The 23,950-nt window shown below is 38.3% G+C and overlaps 1 protein-coding gene across 1 annotated transcript; it reads left to right on the top strand.

Moving 5' to 3' along the window:
* Positions 1-1,496: 1,496 nt before the first annotated feature.
* LOC127946258 (Krueppel-like factor 6) lies at positions 1,497-8,275 on the top strand. The gene is made up of 4 exons (XM_052542716.1): positions 1,497-1,809; positions 3,310-3,883; positions 4,525-4,648; positions 5,922-8,275. Exons 1-4 carry the CDS (start codon positions 1,708-1,710, stop codon positions 5,971-5,973), a joined length of 852 nt encoding a protein of 283 aa, XP_052398676.1. The 5' UTR covers positions 1,497-1,707; the 3' UTR covers positions 5,974-8,275.
* Positions 8,276-23,950: the final 15,675 nt, after the last annotated feature.

Raw genomic sequence — 23,950 nt, 5'->3', positions numbered from 1 at the left:
TGAAAACTGTTTAATGGTATTTATTGTGGAGTAGGAAATACTCTATTATTGCATTAAGAACACAACTTTATTTTGATTCAAGTTATCCTGTACTAATAACCCACTTTTTTTCGAGCACTGTTTATACCCGTTAAGTATTTTTAAACTTGAACCCACTGCCAGGTTTGGCCTACTAAACCATAAGTTATGTTCAGCCCAAATAACCAAACAGACAGATTAAGTTCATCATTCACCTCTTACTTAGTCCAGACAGACCCCAAACAATTGGCTATTTAAAGAACGGACACAAGTCAACTGGGCAGTGCTGTCCTCACTAGGCTAAAGTGACCATGTCCTTCACGCCTGACTCATGCACAATGTGCTCTGGCCAAATTCCACTCTTTTATCTGCTGCTACAGCAACATCACTGATTTCCATGTGAAGGTTCTGTTTACTTGATTATTCAGTGTATCCTCAAAAACAACAAACTGATAACAAGTACTTAACCTTAATGTAACCTTACAGTGAGGAAATATATGGAGAAAGCTATCTTTTAGGATTCCTATTCTTTTCAAAGGCAGCTCCTTGGCTGGCACATGATGCCCAGGAGTCCCTAATGTGATATGTAATTTCAAATACATTAATTAACATATTAACATAATAACACATCACTTTACAATCATTTCTAATTAGGCACAAAATAGAGTGTATCAAATGAAGAAGTGTGAGAAGGAAAGAAGAAGAAGAAAAGGTTATCAATTATATGTTTATTATAATATAAATCTCTGTGATTTGTATGTTATTCAGAGAAAACAAAAAGAACAATTCCATCATAGAATGCTCAGTGTATCTTATTGGCTGCATTTTAGTTTGCTTAATAAAGTTGTGCACTGTTCAGGGATTTTTTCAATGTTTACAAAGCCTACAGGGCAATTTTATTGCAGTATGAGACATTCACTTCACTGATATCTGTCAAGTATTAGGGACATTTTATTTTGTTGTATATATATATATATATATATATATATATATATATATATATATATATATATATATATATATATATATATATATATATATATGCTTTAAACTTCTCCAAAGCCATACTTTTGTTTGCAGAAGTTACTCAAGGCAGCTAAAAACAAGTCGAAAAGTGGAAAACGGACGTATTTCAACACTCTGAAGTTCTCCAGGAGAAGCAACCGATAGCTGACAGCGCTCACACTGGCCAAACCGAGGCGCATGTGTGACACTCCGTCTTCCAGAAACAGAAGCGAGTGGTTTGAGCGCAGGTCGTTTATATACGCTTCTAAAAATATCGTCCAATCAGCGTGCAGGTCCGTTCAGTTGAATATACCAATCACAGCACCAGGAACACGGACTTGACTCCGCAAGCCGCTGCGATTGGCGTAAAGTGATATCATTTGCGCCCGCGCAACCTGTTCGCATCTGATTGGACGCGCTGTGAGGCAACGTCACGCTATCACGAGGGAGCAAGCAGGCTACAAGGTTTGAATAGGGGAAGTTGACAGAGCACAGAGCTTTGCGTGAGTTCAGTGTTTGCAAATACAGAGTGCTCTTCTCAACAGACGGACTAGCGGACTCCGAGCAAAGCGACGGCTGCACTGCGTTGCTATTGCACGAAGAGGACACTTGCTTGATACACTTTATCCCTGATTCATCAATACTTTTTTTCTGTTTTTTTATTGCCTGATACGTGGGATTGCAATGGATGTTCTACCAATGTGCAGCATATTTCAGGAACTTCAGATCGTTCATGAGACTGGCTATTTCTCTGCATTGCCATCGCTTGAAGAATATTGGCAACAGGTAACAATTTTAAAGTGGAATGGATACAACTTCCGCTGTGATTGGCGAAAGGATAGTTTGTGGTTCGACTTCGCTGTCTTTAAACTGGAAACGGAGAGAGTTATTTACATCCGCGAAGCGCCGCGCTGAATGAAACAGTGTAACATTCTCAGTGACGTATTTGATTCGGTTACATGGTTGCGCGGTAAATGTTGTCAGTCTTGTAGCTGTTCGTCTGAATTATTAACCCTTTTTGGCATACGGAGTGTTTATTTTTATATTCTTTCACTTTTTAAAGAGTTGCGATTCGCGATATATATTACATTACAATCCGTAAGAAGCAAAGTTTAGTAAGGAAAAGGAATCATATGTAGACTGGTTGATATGACCGCCTGCAGCACATGCTCTGCCACATAACGGGGTTTATACGAGGTGCTTATTTACTGTCATAGCAGGTTCTGCTGCTTGAAATTGATATTCTTGTGATGGAACTGTTGCAGTCGTATTCTTGGCACAATCGTATAAATGTTTCTGTTGAAACCGATCCAGGTAGTTTCCCCTCAGGCATTCGGGGATTCTGGCATGGTGCCATATGAACGCATCTCTTGGCATTTAAAACATGCGTTTGCATTTAGTTGCTTAATGTTTCCCAGCATTGGCTGTTAACGTGATCGTTTAGCCAAAATGAAAATCTGTAACATTTCTCGCCATTATGCGGATTCAAATCTATTTATTTCCTAGAAAAACAAGAAGAGGCGTTAGGCAGGATGTTAGCTGCTGACAGCCTCAGTCACCATTCACTTGCATTGCATCTTGGTCCATGCAACGAAAGTGGATGGTGACTGAAACTTGTCAGTCTGCCTAACATTTTGTGGAAATGGAATAATGTTGAATAAATGATAGAAGTCTGAATTTGCCCTTGAAGGAAACGTTTTACCTAATGGGGAGTCTGTAGAATTACTAACTTCTTCGGGCCATATGAAGGCTAATGCGCGGTAAACGTAGTCGTGGTTATCGAGGATGTGCAGAGCTAAAGCGCACCGCTAAATGCTCATATTGAGATGTAAAAACTCGATTTAAAGCGTTTATCTTACCACTTCTGCACTCAAATAAGGTACGTTCACACTTAATATGCGTTAAAATGGGTTTAAAACGCGTCCAGATGTACGCTGAGGGGACGTCACTATGTTTGAATGAGGAAACTCACGAGGAAGTTCTGTGGCATCCTTAAAAGGACTCTCACATGTCTGCATGACTCACTAGGGGACAACTGTTCCAGAAAGACAATATACAGCTTTCAAAGCCGTATTTATACCTAAAATACAGATTTTAGATGCCTTAAACATACTCTGTAATGTTTCCACATGACACAGTTTTACATATTTCAGCAGAAAAAGCGTGAAGTGCAGATCTTAGTGTGGTTAACCCAAACTAACCCTGGGTAGTCACCTGTGAAAGTTAGAGGAAACTCACTAAATCAGTCATGCGCATTCTAACACTGTGTTTTCTGTTTTGAATCAGACTTGTCTGGAGCTGGAGAGGTATTTGCAGAGTGAGCCGTATGTCTCTGGGTCTGACCTCAAGTTTGAGGGCCAGGAGGATCTTTGGAGCAAGCTCATCTTGGCTTGTGGAGATAAGGGAGATGGGAACGGCAGCCTTCCCAGCGTCAAGGAGGAAGACAATCAGGACTGCCAAATATTAGAAACCAACAGCATGAATTCGGATGCCAGCAGCGAGGCGTCTGACAGTTCGGAGGAGCTCTCGCCCACTCACATCTTTACCTCCAACCCGCTGGGCTCGGTTCTGACGGAGTCAGCGCATCACTTGAGTTCCTCCATCATCAGCACGCCTCCGTCCTCGCCAGAGACGCCTCAGGAGCCCGGCATCCCTCAGGTGTGGGGCAGCACGCAGACTGACTTGCACGTACCGGTGAAGATACGGCCAAACGGACTGGGGAAGGCCTCGGATAAGGCTTCCGCAGTAGGGGACGCCTCTCCAGACGGCAGGAGGAGAGTGCACAGGTGTCACTTCAACGGCTGCCGGAAGGTTTACACGAAGAGTTCTCACTTAAAAGCACATCAGCGGACTCACACAGGTAAAAACTTTTGCTGTTAGTTGTGACATTGCTCCAAATTGTCTCCAAACCAACAAACAGAAAGCAGAACCTCACGCAGGTTTTCACGTCTCCTGCGAAGTTGTGTAATGGAGTTGAGTTCACACAGGCTGTCCTCAGCTGCAAGGCTAATGTCACTCTGTGAATATTTGCTTTGCATGACTGCACGCCTAAACGGTGACCTAATCTGTTTGGAATGTGGCCGTGACCAGGAAGGAGGGGGGATCGGATGGGGGAAGGGAACGAAAGGCAGCCAGGGGGAAAACAACCTGCTCTACCAAAACAGTTTTGGTTTCGTCATGGGAAAGAGCCAGGGTTTTGAATGGGGATCTGGGTGGCCCCCTTTTTAAAGGGCCCATTGCATTCAAAACCGGCTCTGTGTGACGTGCATTGTTCCCTGCGCTGTTTATGCACACACAGCATAGAGACCGACTTTTGGCATACCACGCATTCCCGCAATCCTTGAGAGCTTGAGGGATCTTATTAAAGTTAAGACTCGTCCCGTAGACAAGAATCCTGTTTACAGATGCATTTTTGAGAGCATTACTGCGCACGCTATTCCACGTTCCTTTTAGACTTGTGAATGTTTCCCAGCTGAAAGGTGTTTGTGTTCTTGTTTACAGGTGAGAAGCCGTACAGGTGTTCATGGGAAGGCTGCGAGTGGCGCTTTGCGAGGAGCGACGAGCTAACCCGACACTTCAGGAAGCACACCGGTGCAAAGCCATTTAAATGCAGTCACTGTGACAGGTACGCTCAGTTCTCGCTATGACAGTCATCTCGCTGTGACAGTCATCAAAGGCCGTCTGTCTCTCTTGCCTCATGCCTGATCCTTTGATGCATTGAAACGCGACTGAATCTGCATTCGGCATTGATTCTGCTATATCGGTTCATTGATCGAAGTCGCCCCATTATGTCTGGATTTTAGCACTAAATTACCTAATCACATTAAATGCTTGAAAGCGCAATACTTTATTGATATTCTCTGTTTTATGACCAAAGCGCCTCTCCTGTTTGTCATCACTTCCTCTGTTAATCATTTCCCTTCCTGAGAGCTTTGCGCTTTGAACACCATTGTTTGCTCAACTTCCCTTTTTGGCGTTTTGTTTCCCATGGTTACTGGATGCAAAACATTTCATGGTTCTTCTTTAACACAAAACATTTGATCAAGCCTGTGCTCAGATCCAGACCTACACAGAATCTCTACCAGCAGTTCAGTTTTTGCAGAATCTGAATGCCCATCATTCATAAAATTCAGCAAACTTCGGATAATTTAATACTTGCAGACACCAATAAAAATTGAGTAATCCACTTCAGCCTAAACAATAAGGTTTTGTTGCTGGTGCTCAGATAATTATAACCTTGAGAATTTTTTTTATTATTGTTATTTTTTTTATTTATTTATTTTTTATTTTTTTGTATTTTATGATGTTTCCTTAAAACAATTACCAAAATTACCAAATTAACTTTTAAAAGCAAGAAATTATATTATCATTTATTTATTTATCTTTTTTTGTTATAGCTGACCCCACCACAAAAGAAAAATAATAATAAAAATAAATAAATCCATAAAATTAATAAAATGTTAATGAATTGCATTATACATTTTCCGTTTTTTTAAATAAAACTATATTGCTTTATAAATTATTAATTTCCATAATATATTTATATGACCGCTATAAAGTAATTCTCAGACTCGCATTATGTCTTTAAATCAATTTTAACACGGATTACAAAAAGTTTAAATCTCTTCTGCATATTTTCACAGATTTCTCATTATAATTATGAAACTGCTAATTTCCACTGCTAATTCTGCCAGGAAAATGCTAATTCTCTCTGGTTGTGCTCATAACCAACCTTTCCTTTCATAAGTCTTGATAACACCTATTCCTGTATGACAAACATTTAGCTTGAGGTCCACTAGGGGCCTCATCAGTGATGCAATTCACAGATCTCTACCTCTGATCACACTTTGACTACGGTGGCCCCTGCTTGACCTTGTTTTTCTTGTTTCTTTCTCCAGGTGTTTCTCCAGGTCGGACCACCTGGCCCTGCACATGAAGAGGCACCTCTGAGCAGGCCGTAGCTTCACGCTGGGTATATGTTGTGTCCTGACCAGCTTCCTGGTTGACCTGGCCCTGCAAGAAATGGGGGGAGTGTGTTCCAGCCAAAGCATGCCATTTTGCACCATATCCTGTGCCTCCATGAGCCCCGGGATAAAGGCGGACTGACTGGTTGTTGAAACGAAAAAAGAAGGGACAAAATCATGTATGAAGAATCAAAGAGAGGAGGATGATTTATTAAAAAAAGAAAAAGTAAAAAAAAAAAACGAGAGAGAGAGAATGAATGGTGTGTTGTATGGTGCATGATGTTTCGGGACAACTCCTGGACTATACACTGGTACTTTAAAACAAATCTTAAAGAGAACCTGCTTGACGTGATCGGATGAATGTCCCGTGTGCGAAGAAGGGTGGGAGGGGGGTACCAGTGTATCGCTGTGGGCTGAATGGTGTCGGGGAACAAGTTCTGTATTTGTTTCCACGTGGTATGCGAGAACTGTGAGTGAAGCCGTGAGACTGAGAGCTCCTGCCTGACGCCCCCGGGCTCTGGGACTGCAGGGGGCGTAGCGGCCAGGGTTTCACCCCCTGCCCCCATCACAAGGTGGGGACAGAAACTCGGTCCTGAGTGAAAGTGGCTTTTTTGGTGCAGCTACTAAATGTGCAATGTGTTCGGTAGCTTGTTATTTGACAGGCTACAAATGCTCATTTGTAGTCCGTTGTATGAGCTGTGTGCTTAGAGATGTAACACAAATATAACTTCACGATCATAAACAGGTGTTGCATGGTATTGGGGTTTGTACTTTTTATTTTATTTTTTTATTTTATTTGTAATTGGGACTGCAGATAGATTCCAAGAAAGCGCAGCTAAATACAATTGGGTTAAATGTTACAATATTGTACATAAACGCATTGATCATTCTCCACCCGTCGATCAAACTCCCTCATTTTTCCTCTCTGGTGGAGGGTCAAATCCCATCAGTGACCATTTCATACAAGAATTGTTTTGTCATCTTGAAGACAGTTCTCTCTATCTCCAGTTGATCTGTTGTTAATGCACTGTTGGCCTTAATGGTGCCTTATGCAAGTGCCCTTTTCCACTGGGGGTCACAAAATGTCTCATATAAGTGATTGAAAAAGCTTTATTAAGGCTCCGTTTCACCTCGACATGCACCTTTCCCATTTCTGAGGCCACTGTCACCAAGCCCTTGTAGATAAGTAATATATTTTGTTATTCTCGGGCATGCGATTTCATTCTTTTTCATTAATATTTGCCCTCATATTTCTTGATGTTGTGAATTCTGCAATTTAGAGCACTTAAAGTTACAGATATACAGTATCTACTGAACGTTTCGGATACGCTGTAGATGCAAGATCTCGATCTGTGGAGGTGTGTGCAAGGCAAAAAGCTCTTAAAATGCGAAAACAGGCCGTTGTATAAAACAAGGCTGAAAGTTTGTGGAATGCCAACCCCCCCGTCCCCTGTTACCAAGAATAAAGGGTGGGGGAAATGCCTAAAGATTTATTGTAATTAACAAGCTGCAGTCAGACAGGCCTTGCCTTGTACTGCTTCTCTGTAATGAATTGCTGAAGGCCCTGCCTGCTACAGACTGCTGACTCGGCCAGTTCAATATTGACCTGTCTGGATGCCGTTGTTTTAGTCCAGCGACAGTGTTGTGGAAACAGTGCACAGCCACCCAGAAAGAGAAAGATATATCACCCCCCCCCCCAAACATTTACAATGGAAATTTACGAACGCGGAGTCGAACGCCGCTTCTATTGCGTTCTGAAATGTAAACTATAATGTTTTCAGGGACCAAATGATTGATAAAATTTATTGTACATAGTTATATGCTTGAATTTTTCGAGTATTGTGCTTTTATAAGTGCTGTGCTCTGTTTTTTTTGAGCGATGGAGGTTTGACACTGTTGCATGTCGAGCAGCTACGTAACTTGAAGCAGCTTGTGCTGCCATTAAATCAGACAAGCCAGGGTTTTGTGGGTCAAGAACGTTGTGTCGTTCCAACAGTGGCCAATATTATTCGATTGGTAATGGAGCCTTAATCGAGTTTTCAATTTGCTTGCTTCAACCAACACGTTCTATCACTTATCTTTTCTCTCATGAATCCCTCGTGTCTAAAGAATATTTGTACAAAAGAATAAAAACACAAAAGTTAGGATAAAAAAAAAAAAATATTTTCTAAGATTTTTATTTGTTGTTTTGCTTTATATGAATTTTATTTGAAATTGTTTTGCAAAATTGTTATATTTCTGTATGAATGTATTTTTTATTGGAATAATAAGAAATTCTTATCAGACAAGTTTGATTTGTTGTTTTGCTTCACTTTATTTCGACTATTAGATAGTGATTTATAAAATATGGTTCATGATTACAATATTATTAGTAATGCTTACCAGGGGTGACCAAAACGGCTAAACCTGCTATAACTATTAGCCTGCACATTAATATTTTTTGTTTTGGGTTATAGACATGCAAGATATGTCAAATTGAACTTGTATAGGCTTGCAATTAATTTGGTGAATAAAGTGGGTGAAAAAGAGTAACCTGATCCATGAGAGCCGAATGATCATAGGTCTTTTGATTTGAATTGGACCAGTAAGCAATCACTAAGAAAAACTGACTAGTAGTGCACTAAATCACCCTGAACACCTTGCAGACACAGCAACGCATAATCATTGTAGCAGTAATGTTTGTGCAGCCAAAACAAATAAATAAAGCCATTATTAATATAAAGATACAGTGCTTTAAAAACCCAGATCTTTTATAACAACCGCCTGATATCTCACCACAATGCTGATGAATGACAATTACCCACATTAGCGGTGCAAGACACATATTCACGGATTCCTCACTCTCATGTTGAGCAAAAGTTGGTCTCCACACCCACTGGAGGCTTGTCAAAATAGACGAACGAGTTCCCACAGAAAAACATTGCAAATTGCCGCCTTTGTGAATTGCTAAATGGGGAAACATGCCTGAGGTGATTCCTGGCAGGTGGAGTGCTGAAATATTTTGCCATGGATTGGTTGGCTTTTCTAAACGTTTGAAAATGGCCATTCATCGTTCACTTCTCATCATTGTGCTCAAGAAGTATTCCATCTGTAATCACAATATGATGCTAATTCATTATACTAAAAATAACTATACATAAATAATACTTCTAGTTCAACAGTATTTCAAAATTAAAGAAATGTTAATTACTATATATATATATATATATATATATATATATATATAAATAAATATAAAGAGTTTGGTTACAAAACGCAATAAATCCATTTTGATATATATATATATATATATATTTTAAATCCATTGAATCAATATGAAAGTTATTGAAAGTTTTGTGAAAAATACATAACATAAGCTGATGCACTGCCTCTGAACTTGGTCAATAGCCTACTAATCTTATATACAGGCACTGGACTAAAATACATTCATCAGTCATCTCTTCCAAAATGAATTCAAAGAGTCATCTCGTTAATGCTATGCATTAATTACAGCAATAAAATAAAATGTCATTATGAACAATAACATGAACAACATCACATCAGAGCACAGAAATTCCAAAATGACATTTCCCTTACATTCAACTGCCAAGAGTGCATTCATCTTTGTCATGTTATGTTCATTTAGTTGACTAGTGCTACATGCTGTATCAACAAAAACATTAATGTCATTAATAAAAACACTAACACTGACAAGCTACACAATATCACGTTCATTATAGATCCATCTAATGAATGCGATTTAGCTTAGCTGGTAACACTTTAGAATAAGGTTCCATTAGTTAATGTTAGTTAATGTATTAATTAACATGAACAAACAATGAATAATACATCTATTACTGTATTTATTCATCTTCGTTAATGTTAGTTAATGAAAATACAGTTATTCATTGTTAGTTCATGGTAATTCACAGTGCATTAACTAATGTTAACAAGCACAACTTTTGATTTAAATAATGCATTAGTAAATGTTGAAATTAACATGAACTAAGACTTATAAATGCTGTAGAAGTATTGTTCTTGCTTAGTTCATGTTAACGAAAGTAGTTAACTAACATTAACTAATGGAACCTTATTCTAAAGTGTTACCGCTTAGCTTGTCAGTGATCTGCGGCTCTGTGTATTAAATGCATCTTAATAATTTCCAACTGAAAGCACGCGATGGAGATTTACCGGTACTATTAATCACAGAATCAGCTTTACTGACAAGATTGTTTACAGTACCTGGAATGGTGCGTTGCGATTATTTGAGCGGATATATCGCATTCTGCAAAAAATGGGAGAATTGGCGTTTGTGGTCAACGTGATTTTGCCAAAAACATGTTCCTGGATCAACATCTTTTGAATGATCCTGGATCAACATTGTTGTCCAAATATATAGACTTAACCCATTCCCTCACCCTAAACATAACCCTACCCATAAATTATTCCTCAAATCAGTGGGAAATGATAGCTGATTAACAAGGATGTAGAAGTGTACTGAAATATTTCAGCATAACCAAAATATTTACATGAATATTCAGCACTCTGAAATGTCCCAAATTGATCATTGTTATCCAGTATGATCTTATAATGTTCTAAAGAGCATCTTGGTTTCGATGGAAGAAGTAAATATGACCGTCTGTGCAAAGTTCACATGGGTTCACATGTTCAGAGAACCCAATTTAGCTGTTTAGTGACCTAGAAATTATGCAGAATCTTAAATGTATATTTAGAATAATAGCATTATTATTATTTCCAGCTTGAAATGGAGAATAAATAATAGGGAAAGGAGGAAAAAAGGGGAAAAAATGCTTTTATTGTCTTTAGACTTTGGATTCCACTGTTCCTGCCATTTCACCTAGACGCCTCATTTTATTAAGAGAGACGTTTCACAATATGGCAGTTCACTGAAGGTGAAAATCGTGGGAAACTTGTTGCATTGCATAACTCAATTGCGGCTACGCCTCTGATAATACAGCAGTAGTTTTCCATCTTTCTTCTCAGTGCTATGCTGATGTTGATGAGACAACACTAAGCTGCACAGAGAACTCGCTCATTATTCCCTGTAGCTGACAGATCCTAAAGTGGAAGCAATTATACGCAGCCTTGGAAAGTCACACAGCGACATTAATCTTTTAAAGGTCAGGTGCCCCCAAATCCATCATAACATTTTACTTGAAAGATCTCAGTCCATGTTTTATGATGTTTAAAAGGAAAGATCAATGCATCAAAAGATCTATATTTATGTATGGCATTGCTTAATATGCCTTTAATAGGCAAACAATGAGCAGGAGGTTGAGGAACTTGTTCGACCAAATGTTGGATATAATGCATTCATCAGTGTGTGTGTGCATGCTTTCCCATGTTTACCCTTGGGGTTCCACTAATCCATTTAGATTACCAAAAATCTGGATAAATTACACTAGCATATGACACATGCCCTACCTCAATGCACTTGCAGTCCATCGTATTTCAAAGTTCCTTTTTTTTTTTTTTTTTTGGAGTTTGTAGTTTGGATAGACACTTAAAGGGATAGTTCGCTCCAAAATGAAAAATCTGTCATTAACTTTGTTTTATCTGTCTGAACACAGAAGAAGATTGTTTTTCCCCTCTATACAATGAAAATACAGTGGTGTTTTGAACCCCACTGATTTTCATTATAAAGTTCTTATTTTGTATTTGATAAAATGACAGTGAGTAAATGAACAGAGAGTTTTTATTTTTGGGAGAACTATCACTTTAAATGATTTCACAGTTTACATTTAATAGGGTGGCAATACGTAACTATTGCACATATCATAATCTGTCTAAACAAAGAATGTGCACGAATGCTTACGAATGCTTACGAATACTAATGAGATCCCATCGATGAACTGCCTTGAACTTTGCATGCAGAGCAAAGTCAGCAGTCTTACTGAAATTTGGGCATTGTGCTTTCTTAAGAACTTCCGTAGGCAAAGTATTGTCAGGCAAACTGAAATTAAAAACAATTTCACGACATCAAAGGCTGCTTTTGCCAGAGGGTTAGGGCTGAGTATGAATCGGTGAGCTGTTTGAAGCCAATGGGGTTGATGGAGAATATTCAAAAAAAGACACCGAAGCTTGGTTTAAAAAAATTTATAATTATTATTAGTACCTGGAAAGGCAAGCATTGCTATTACTCTTTCTCATATACTGTTAGTCTTTTTCGATGCATCGATTAGTCTAACGATTCATTTTTTTTCAGACCGATTCGATTTCGATTATCTCCCCATTAATTGACTACTAACAATTTATACATGTTGATTTACATATCTGAATGAAAAAAAACATGAATTCCTTAACATTGCAATATATGTTTTTGCTATTAAAATTACAAAATAAAAGACTGACTAAGAATGCATTACTTTGCATTTGTATAGAGATAGCATTCAATAAAACCTTGAAGCCTTGAAAACACATAGCTTACTGAAACAAGCTTACTGAACACATAGGGCCTAGCTTACTGAAAAAAGTTCTTCTTTCAGATGAAAATAACAACAACTTGATGTCTAGCATTCAATAAAAAAGGTCACCCAAAATACTTGTTTAGAGCAATCGAAAGAATACCGTAACCAATGTAAACTTGAGGGCTTTAAGCTAATACAGAGAGTGCTTTTCCAAAAATTACAGTTAACAGTGGGAGCCAGCAGCCTGTCATGGAGAAAAAAAAAATCTCTGAATGCTCCACGTGAAACTTTGGCGTTCCGCTGTTTTTCTATTGTGTCTAATGATTTTGGTTAATGTGCACGAGAGAGAGAGAGAGAGAGAGCAAGACAGCGCTCGTGTAGTTTGAAGACTGTAAGTGCATGAGCGCGGGTGAAACTTTGGTGTTTCGCCCTTTTTCTATCGTGTTTAATGATTTTGGTTAATATGCACAAGGGAGAGAGAGAGCAAGAAGCGCTCGTGTTGTTTGAAGACTGAGTGCGCGCGCGCAGCCGGTGCTCTCTCTCGTACGCGCCCTGTCAGGCCCAGCAGTCATTCTATTCTACATCACTCACTGATCAAATAAGACTTTGACAGCCGCCAAAAAAAAGATCAATGCAGAAAAACACCTGGATTGGTTATATAACGTTGGACAGAATGTTGATCCGTCCATCGCGTATATTCAGCGCACATAAGGTAAACATTTTGCAAATGTTTTTTCGAGAAATAAAAACAGGTTGACGGATCGATGTGCATATTTTGCGTCGATGACCTCGACGCGTTGTCCCAGCTCTATTCTGTATTTGTCTGCATAGTGAGAATTTGCAGCACGTTATTTTGTTGCTTCGTGAGTATTTGCAGCATGTTTCTCTATTTGGTTGCATTGTGAGTATTTGCAGGCTCTTTCAATATTTGTTTGTGATGTAAGTATTTGTAGCGCATTTCAGTATTTGCTTGCATTAACTATTTGTAACACGATTTGGTATTTCTTTGCATTGTGAGTATTTGCCGTGTGTTTCTGTGTCTGATTGTGTTGAATATTTTGTAGTGCTTTTTTTTGTATTTGGTTGTGTTGAGTATTTGCAGCGCATTTCTATGTTTGGTTCCATTGTTGAATATTTGCAACACATTTCTTTGTTTACAGTGTGAGTATTTGTAGCGTGTTTTGCTGTTTGCTTGCATTTAGTTTTTGCAATTGTTTTCTCTATTTGTTTGCTTTGTGAGTATCGGCAGCCTGTTTCTGTATTTCTTTACATTGTGAGTACTTGCCCTGTGTTTCTGTGTCCGGTTGTGTTGACTTTTTGCAGCATGTTTCTGTATTTGGTTGCACTGTGAGTATATGCAGCACATTCCTTTGTTTGCAGTGTGAATATTTGTAGCATGTTTTGGTGTTTGCTTGCATTGAGTATTTGCAGTGTGTTTCTTTATTTGTTCGCATTGTGAGTTTTTGCAGTGCGTTTCTGTATTTGTTTGCTTTGTGAGTATTTGCTGTGTGTTTCTGTGTTTGGTTATGTTGAATATCTGCAGTGCTTTTCTGTATTTGGTTGTGTTGAGTATCTGTAGTGCATTTCTTTATTTGGTTGCATTGTGAGTATTTGCAGTGTGATTTGGTATTTGCTTACATTGAGTATTTGAAGCATGTTTCAGTATTTGTTTGTGTTTTGAGTATTTTCAGCATTATTGTTAAACCAATGAATATATTTTCTTCATTTGCTGGTAGGGGTGCTCCGATCACGATCGGCCGATCGTTAATGCGCATCTCGTCAGTAAAGCCGGTTCTCTAATCAGCGGTAAATTCCATCAGGTGCCTGATTTCACATAGAGCAGCTGTTACTACACAGAGCCGTTGTTAACTGAGAAGATGCGCCAAAAAACGCTGAAAATGAAGTGGATTTGCGCATCTTCTCTATTAACAAAGGCTCTGTGTAGTAACAGCTGCTCTATGTGAAATCACGCACCTGATGGAATTAACCGCTAATTAGAAAACCGGCTTTACTGACGAGATGCGCATTAACGATCGGCCGATCGTGATCGGAGCATCCCTATTTGCTGGTGTTTTTTCTATTAACTTGAGTTTTCTTCAATTGCAGCAAGTTAAGTTCTCTCGACCATCATACTGAACACTTTAACAACTGCATAGGAACATGTTAAGAACCACTCTAAACACCTTAGAAACAGCACTGAAACATCCTCAAAAACACTTTAGCAAAATGCTAAAACCTATAGAGAATACCTTCATAAGAGCATATAAATGTGCTCAAAATCACTAAACACCTTAGCAACTGCATATCAATTACCTAGCTTCATGGAAGAGCATTTTCTTCAGAAAATCGTGTTGAATCCAGCAATTTTTTGGATTTAATTGTTGGAGTGTCTAAGAACAAGAGAAATAAAAGGTCAGACGTGTCGTTTATGATCATCATCCTTCATTGTGGATCATCTTTAAGCTCAGTGTTTGTCTCCATCCTGTCTGTTTTATGATGTTGAAACTGTTTTTACTATGTAAAAATAGTGCTATTTGTTTTCAAAGTGGATAAGTACCCAATAATCATCTAGCTGTTTGTGCTTATGAACACTAAAACATATTAAGAGAGATCTGAGAGTTTGGCACAAACACTATTTTGTTCCTTTTTCATAAAGCAAACATGAACCACATAGTCTTCCTTTCAACACAGATTAATTTCCATCATAACACCCAAGAAAGGCCTAATGGCTCTTTTGAACACTGAGACGCAGCCCTCAAAGAGCTCGTCCGGTCTTAGGCAAACATGAGATTTAGTGAGATTTGTCCAATTGAGACATTTTTCCTCTCAATTGACTGCTGATAGCAAGCTTTGGTCACCTTCCTAGTGACCTCTGAGTGGCATTCATTCACGTCTTAACTGTATGAAGACATCTTTTGTGTGCTAAATTGACTTTTGACCTTGTGGGCTAAGACATCATATGAAAAAACAAAAAAAATACTTATAAATATTCATACTTCATATAATTACCAGTATAGAACATATAATGTATATTAGTCATTATAATCCATAACCTTTATGTTCTAAACAATAATACAGTAAAAGACTGACAGGCAGCTATATTGTTTCTGGAACTTTACAGTAAAACAATACAGCAAATCTTTCAGATATTTCAGGATGACATAATGATCACAAAAAATGCTGCTCCATACTTTTTACTCTTAAATAATAATATAAAAATATATTATATATTCATTATGATATATTATATGTTTATATTTGTAGATAATGTATATAATTGTAAATAAAAATATATTTAGCCACCAATACATTATTAATATTATCAACTCATAGCACGATAGTAATACACTAAAAATAAATTAGAACACCACTCCTCAGAAAACGTTTTGCAACACCCTAGCAACCATTTATTCACACCTTGACAACCACGCAGAACACATTGGCTGCCACTTTCTGAGGCCTTAAATTAAACATTTATTTTGAGATTTTTATCTATCTATTTTTTATAACATTTCTGTTTATATATATATATATATATATATAACTTTATCAAGTTGTACAACGCAGCTTACCAGTTCATATGATTGTATGTTCATCATTTATGTCTTTTTTTTTTTTTTTTTTTTTTTTTTTAGTGTAAAACAATCTGTCCGGTACAGTAAAACAAGCCGTCGTCTCATTACTCAGAGGTATGTGGGTATATAGGATTCGCACACAGAGGGAGTCATATTCTAAGAAAGGGACTATCTCAATGCAAACAGTAATTAAAACAACTCCCATGATTGTTAGCATGAGTCACAAGCATAAATAGGAGTATACACTAGTGATTACACATCAAGAACCAGGCTGTTATTTAGCACTGTAAGCTTAGAGGTGATGGGTCAGTCTGTGCATGGGGAAATGAATACATGCTTCTCTTTAATGATCCTTAATATTATGTTTATCTTCATCTTCCACTTTCTTTATTGAACCCCATAATCTTTAGCAGTAAACCAAAAGGTTTTTTTTTCTTTTTTTTCTTTTTTTTTTTCTGCTGGAGATGAAATGCATTACTACTCACTCTGTTATTCGTAACAGCAGTCATTATGCAGCTGTGGTGGAATGGCAATGTACAACATGTTGCTTTGTATGGAGCAAGACAGGCTTTGATATTTAATATATATATACACTGATTTGTTCATATAACTAATTTCCTATATTATGAAATTTATATTATTTTAACATTTTGCCTACACAAAACTCATCAGAACATATTTGGAGAAACTTACCTCACATGGGTACTGTCAGAATAAGAGTCCAAACATCTTATTATCTGAAAACATCACAATAATCCACAAGCAGTGGGTAGTAACAGATTGCATGTAATCCTGTTTACAAATTCCAATGAATTTTGTACTTGTATTTGGGTTATATTAAATTAAAAAAAATACCATGATCAGATTACAGTTACGTTTTATCGATTACAAGTCCGCCTGATATTTAAAGGTACTTTTTTAATAATTTAACAATACCTTTGCATCTTCTCTGAAAAATACTCCCATATAAAGTTAGGCAAAAGTAATCAAAATGTTATCAAAAGGCAGTCAGAATACATTAACTTAGATAAGTATTCTAGGAGATAAAAAAAAAAAAAATAACGGGGGACAGACTTTTTCACTGGATGAATCAATATAATGGATTATGGACTGGTATTTTGGAGTTGTGTTGTGTATTATTGTGATGTTTTGATCAACTCTTATTCTGATGGCGCCCATTCAATCCATTGATGAGCAAGTGATGAAATGGTAAATTTCTCCATCTGTTCCGATGAAGAAACAAACTGTTCCACATTTTTAGGTGTTAATTTATTTTTCTAAATTTTCCTTTTCTTTTTCTTTTTTTATTTTTATTAACTTGTACTGTTTTGCTGTGCAGTTTTTATCATCCACCAAGCAAAAGCTTAAAAATCATTAATGTTCATGTAAGTATGAGCAATAGCTTTATTAGCAAGCACATTTTCTTTAGCTGTGTAATTAGCAACATAAATAATTACATATTGATTACATGTAGCTCATTATTATTACTCAATTTTTATACGTGGAATTACACAGTTACATGAAAAATGGAAATATACATTTGTTTGTTCTTCCTAAGTATCAGGTCTGAAAAAGTTATTTTATGTACATTGTAGGTTGCATTCCTGCACCTGATGCAAATGTGCTCTTATCAAGCGAACTCAATGGATTTCATTCAGACACCTATTGAGATACTGGCCTCTGAATGTCGCTATGGCTAGTGGTCTATGAGCATGTGATCTTGGCACCTGAGGTGAGAACGAGCCTCTATTAGTTTACTTTAAAGATTGAAATGCTTTCAGAAATCCCCCCATTCTTCTCTAGTGCACGTTAACTTTCCTGCTGCTACATTAATCACCATGACAACTGCCTCCACTCTGACTGTTATGCGTGGCCGTAAGAGCGAGCAAGGATGTCTTGATAATTTTGTATTCCAATTTCACACTTTGTGCTTATAGTCAAATCTGTTCAGACAACCTCGAATTCAAAACAGTATGATGTAGCAAAATAACCAGTTCATTATACATAATTTTGGTTCACAAATCCATGGAAACTCCCTCTTCTTTCTTAACTGAGTGCTTTTATGTGATTAAAAAAATCATTAACACAAAAAAATCTCCCTTAGGTATATATATATATATATATATATATATATATATATATATATATATATATATATATATATATATATATATATATATATATATATATATATATATATATATATATATTTTTTTTTTTTTTTTTTTACAATGCAAAACAACAATTTGTGGAATGCTCTAAGTCAGTGATCCTCAAATCTGGCTCGCGAGATCCACTTTCCTGCAAAGTTTAGCTCTAACCCTAATCAAACACGCATGTGTTTGCTAATCAGTGTCTTCAGGATCATTTGAAAATCACAGGCAGGTGTGTTTAATTGGAGTCGGAGCTAAACTCTGCAGAAAACTGGAAATCGCAAGCCAGATTTGAGGATCACTGCTCTAAGTGATTTTATTATGTTGCTATGCAGTTGCTACAGTAGGTGACTGGGTGGTTGCAAGAATGTTTCTATGCATTTTCTGAGTGGTTGTAGTCTGTTTCTAATATGCATTTGCTAGGATGTTATAGGTGGTTGCTAGGGAGTTGCTAAGTGGCTGCCATGGATGAATGGTTGCTAGGGTGTTCCTTTGCACTTTTTAATGAGTGTTGTTCTTGAGTGGTTTTTTTATTGTGGTGTCATTGGTGGTAATGAATAGTTACTAGGGTGAACTGGGTGTTCCTAAGCATTTTCTAAGGTTGTATGAGTGTTTACTTTATTGCTTTGTTGCTACTGGTTGCTAGGGCATTACTAAGTGGCTGCAAGATTGTTTTAGGAGAATACCAAGGTGTGGATGAATGGTTGCTAGGGTGTTGCTATGCTTATTCTAAGTAGTGTTTTTTAGTTTGTTGCTATAGTGTTATGGTTGTTGTGGAGGCATTCTGGATAATTAACATGGCATTGATGCTGAGGTGTTTCAGGTGGTTGCAAGGTATTGTCAGGAAATAAATTATGTGTCCAGTAGCAAATCCAGTAAACCATTTATTGCACAAAGTCAAAGAGAAAATAGGATGATCAGAATTGTGGGTCTCAGATGGATGAGTAGACCTTGGTAGCGAGGAGACAGCAACGGGCTGGAAGATGACTGCTGATGCACATGTCTGGGAAATCCAGAGAGAGAGAATGTCAAAACACCAGCCAGGAAAAACACAGAACACAGGAGCCAGAGAGCTATCTGGACAGAACCAGACAACAGCAGGTAAGCACACCAAACAATCTGACAAAAGACAAGAGAAAACACTCCACATAAATAGTCTTCTTGATGAGCTTCAGGTGAACTGGATTGATTAGCTCATCAAGGTTGCACTAGCAAAGACCGCTGCCAACATGTGACAAGGAAACAGACAAAACAAACAGGACTGAACGCAGAGTCCTGTGAACCCCTCCTTCTAAGAGCGCCTCTTGGTGCTATCACAGGAACCTTCTCGTCGATTGTAATCATCGATAAGAGAGTGATCCAGTATATTCCTTGCAGCAACCCAACTTCTCTCCTCTGGACCATAACTTTACCAGTCCACCAAATACTGAAATCCGCATCCCCTCCATCTCAAGTCCAGAATACATTTGACCGAAAAAATAGGCTCCCCATCTATGAGAAGCAGCGGTAGGGGTACCGGAAAAGGCAGATTAACAGGGGAATGAAAAGTGGAATGGATTCTCCTGTATGATGGAGGAAGTTTGAGGTGCACCACCTCAATTTTGGTGACAGTGAATGGGCCGATACATTTAGGAGCATGCTTATTACAAAGGGAGCAAAGAGGTATATTTTTGGAAGAAAGCCACAGTTTTTGACCAACGACGTATGCGGGAGACTTTAACCATTGACAATTGGCCTGAGTCTTAGTGCAGGCACCCACCTTAATGCACATGCCCACGTGATGGAGAGCCTGTCTGGCCTTTCTGGACGAAAGCATCGGCAGAGGGAACCGCGACATCAGATTCAAGATTGGAAAATATTGGTGGCTGGTAATCTAAACTACACTCAAATTGAGACAGGTCCCTAGATGACACTGCTAATGAGTTGTGTGCATACTCCATCCATTTGGACACAAACTGAGGCCCCCTGTCAGAGACCACTTACCTCAGGAGGCCATGAATACAAAATACATAATCAATGACAGCAGTTGCTGTCTCTCTGGCAGAGGGTAATTTAGTCAGAGGAATAAAATGGGCCGCCTTTGAGAACCGGTCCACTACAGTCAAAACCACCATGTTGCCCTGAGAGGTAGGGAGGGCCGTAACAAAATCTGGCAAAATGTGGGACCAGGGTCTCAAAGGGACTGACAGTGACTAAAGGTGTCCAGCAGGGAGTCTATTGGAAGTCTTACAACTGGTGCAAACAGAGCAGGCCAAAACTAAATCCAGAGTGTCACTAGCCATATATTGTCACCAGAATCTTTGCTTCACCAGACACAAGGTGTGCCTCACCCCTGGGTGACAAGCCACCTTGGAGCAATGGTCCCACCGCATAACATTGGACTGTAAACTCTCAGGCACAAATAAATGACTAGGTGGAAAATTGGAGGCGTTACCACATGTAAGTCAGAGCAGACATTTGACTAGATCTCCTAAATTACCATAGAAACAACAAGTTTGTCTTGTTAAGAATAAAATCAAAGCCCAGAAACCTCTGCAGGGCCTTTTGGGAATCTGGGGTTGGCCAATCTACCACAATCTTAATCTTCTCGGGATCCATTTGCACTCCATCAGATGAAATTATATATCTTAAAAAGGGGACTGGGTGTGCATGAAAAAAGCACATTCTCTAGCAGCCTCTGAAGCACTCATCTAATGTGCTAAACATGATCCTGGAAGAAAATATCAATAGGTCATCCAGGTAGACATAAATGAACTGGTCAACCATATCTCTCAGCAAATCATTGACAAGTGCCTGGAAGACTGCGGGGGCATTGGATAGCCCAAAAGGCATAACCTGATATAAAAATACCCCCTAAGGGTTGTTGAAAGCAGTTTTCCACTCATCTGCCTCCCTTATATTGAACAAATGATAGGCATTGCAAAGGTCCAACTTCGTGAAAAGCGAATCCCCCTGCAACTGCTTGAAGGCTGAAGACATCAATGGCAAAGGATAAGTATTCTTAACCATGATGTTATTCAGACCCCGATAGTTGATACAGGGGTGCAAGGAACCATTCTTCTTTTCAACGAAGAACAACCCCGCATCTGCTGGAGAAGAAGGGCAAATGAGTCTGGCTGCCAGATAATCAGAATTACATTTCTCCATGGCCTCCCTTTCTGGAGCAGAAAGCAAATATAACTTGCCTTTAGGTGGAGACATACATTGCAATAAGTCTATGGCACAGTCATAAGGATGATGCGGAAGAAGAGAAGCAGCTCGGGACTTACTGAACACTCCCTTCAGGTCTAGGTACTCTGTGAGCATGTTAGACAGGTCTATGGGTTCATCCTGTAACACAGAACAAGACACAGATGAGCAAGCAGAGACTAAACAAACAGCAATGACAATGTTCACTCCAAGACAACACACTGTCCAGCCAGATAAGAAGGGTTTCTTAAAAGTAATACCACCTGCCAGTAACCTCGACACTACTGACAGGCTCTGTCTTTTACTGGGCATTGAGCAGCAGCGGGATCCACAGCTTCACAGTATAAACACAAACCCAGAGTTCTTCGTCGATCCTTCTCCTCCCAGGAAAGCCTAGTTCTGTCCACCTGCATGGGTTCCGGATCGAAAGTTGGGCTGACCGTAACATTAGAAGGTACTGAAAAGCAAGTGCTGCTCTCAGGAACCAAGCTCTGCTGAATATGTTGATCAAAACATTGCAGACGAGCATCCACTCTGATAGCCGGTTCAATTAAACCATACAATGGCTATTTCAAGGGCTATTTGACCAAGAAGGAGAGTGATGGGGTGCTGCGCCAGATGACCTGGCCTCCACAGTCACCGGACCTGAACCCAATCGAGATGGTTTAGGGGTGAGCTGGACCGCAGACTGAAGGCAAAACGGCCAACAAGTGCTAAGCATCTCTCATGGAACTCCTTCAAGTCTGTTGGAAGACCATTTCAGGTGACTACCTCTTGAAGCTCATCAAGAGAATGCCAAGAGTGTGCAAAGCAGTAATCAAAGCAAAAGGTGGCTACTTTGAAGAACCTAGAATATGACATATTTTCAGTTGTTTCACACTTTGTTGTGATGTATATAATTCCATATATAATTCCACATGTGTTAATTCATAGTTTTGATGCCTTCAGTGTGAATCTACAATTTTCATAGTCATGAAAATAAAGAAAACTCTTTGAATGAGAAGGTGTGTCAAAACATGTGGTCTGTACTGTATATATATATATATATATGTGACAAAACAAATGCACTATGTGTGTATCCTTTAATAGTGACACCTCATGAATATCAATAACATTGCCTTTGCAAAAACCACTAAATTCTCCAGACATCTTCTGGAACCTCAGAGCCGTAAAAGTTGGGCTTAAGTTGGGTTACAATTATTTTTCCAATGTTGAGTACCCATCGTTTAGGTAGGTGTTTAGGTAAATGCACCTGTATTACTATTTATAATTAACTAGCTTGATGCAGAGAGAGACAGAGTTTCCATGGGTCCAAAAGCACCATCCATTGGAAGAGAATGAATTTGTATTCACTGCCCATCTGCTCTTTTTGTTCAGACCAAAAGTGAAAATTGACCAATACTTTGCAGGAATCATTAGGCGGAACCTGAAAATGTCTTGCAATTCTCAACCCTAGTGTTATTACAGTAAATGGATGACAGGATATTCTGGGTGTTCTGCATTGATAAATGGTTTCTATGGTGTTAAGATTGTTTTAAAATTTTCAGAATAGTTTTTAGTATAGTTGCATGATTTGTGGTATAATTGGTGCGGGACAAGTTACATGATAATGTTTCTTTTTTTTTTTTTTTTTTTTTTTTTTATCTCAACAGTGACCACAATTAATTTCTCTTAATTTCAAGTGCAATCTAGATAGATTCTTGACATAAGTGGTTTACTTGGGTCAGTAAAGGTGTATCTGATAAATCTTCATTTTGAAGTGTCTTTTACTCAGAATTGTATACTTCATTTTGTGAACATCACTGTAAGGCTGGTGTAACAAAACTGAAGGGTCATTTCTAGAGTGTGTCAGTACACAATCTCCTCTCAAATCTTTATAATTGAACACATCAGTTGATTAAAAATGTAGAAGACATGAATGTTATACATACATTCAACATATACACCTGTCCTTTGAGAGAGGTCACCCCATATCCCTTGAAATATAAGTTCTTACTCTTACACCTGTCAGTTTATCCCTACCAGAGATTAAGTGAGTGCTACTGAAAGAAGAACATCTCTAATGCTTAGTTTTGTGTTTTTTTTTTATCTGCTATGGCCTCGGGTTAAACATGTCTGCCATAAAACATCTCCCACATTCTACTGTTTAGACTAATGTTTCATTTAAAGCACTTAGGAATGTTAAAAGCTTACCTAGCCAAGGCCAGACATGGAAGCACTCGTCTTTTTTCGATAAGTCCAAACACAATTTTTCCATTTCTTCGAGGTTCAAGAATGAAAAACAAACTTTTATTGGTTGCTGATTATGATTTAGTATTCTTATCAAACTTTTCAAATTTTCTAAACATGTGGTTCTGAATGTTTAGAAAACTTGTGCATCTCTTCTGAACAGATGTGCATGATTTGAGGTGCTATGCATTTAATCAATAAAATCTAAATCACAATATGGATTTAATTGTATCTTTATAGTGTGGCTCTGTTTATTTACACACGAGCAGCTCATGATCCAGTGTTTCCAGTGTCGTGAAGCATCCCAGTTCACAATAAATGCTGTTCTACAGAAACTCATTTCTACATTTAATCTAACTTGTTGTATGAAGTGAAATCTACTGTTGTCAACAAAAAATAAGCTTTAGGGA

The sequence above is a fragment of the Carassius gibelio genome, chromosome A24, assembly GCF_023724105.1.
Source record: "Carassius gibelio isolate Cgi1373 ecotype wild population from Czech Republic chromosome A24, carGib1.2-hapl.c, whole genome shotgun sequence".
Taxonomy (NCBI): Eukaryota; Metazoa; Chordata; class Actinopteri; order Cypriniformes; family Cyprinidae; genus Carassius; species Carassius gibelio.
This window is presented reverse-complemented; position numbering and strand designations above follow the sequence as displayed.

Excerpts from the sequence above, each read along its gene's own strand:
- LOC127946258 (XM_052542716.1), top strand. The coding sequence starts at position 1,708 with ATGGATGTTCTACCAATGTGCAGCATATTTCAGGAACTTCAGATCGTT. Across the intron at positions 1,810-3,309 it reads TTGAAGAATATTGGCAACAG|ACTTGTCTGGAGCTGGAGAG; the intron begins GTAACAATTTTA and ends GTTTTGAATCAG. Across the intron at positions 4,649-5,921 it reads AAATGCAGTCACTGTGACAG|GTGTTTCTCCAGGTCGGACC; the intron begins GTACGCTCAGTT and ends TTCTTTCTCCAG.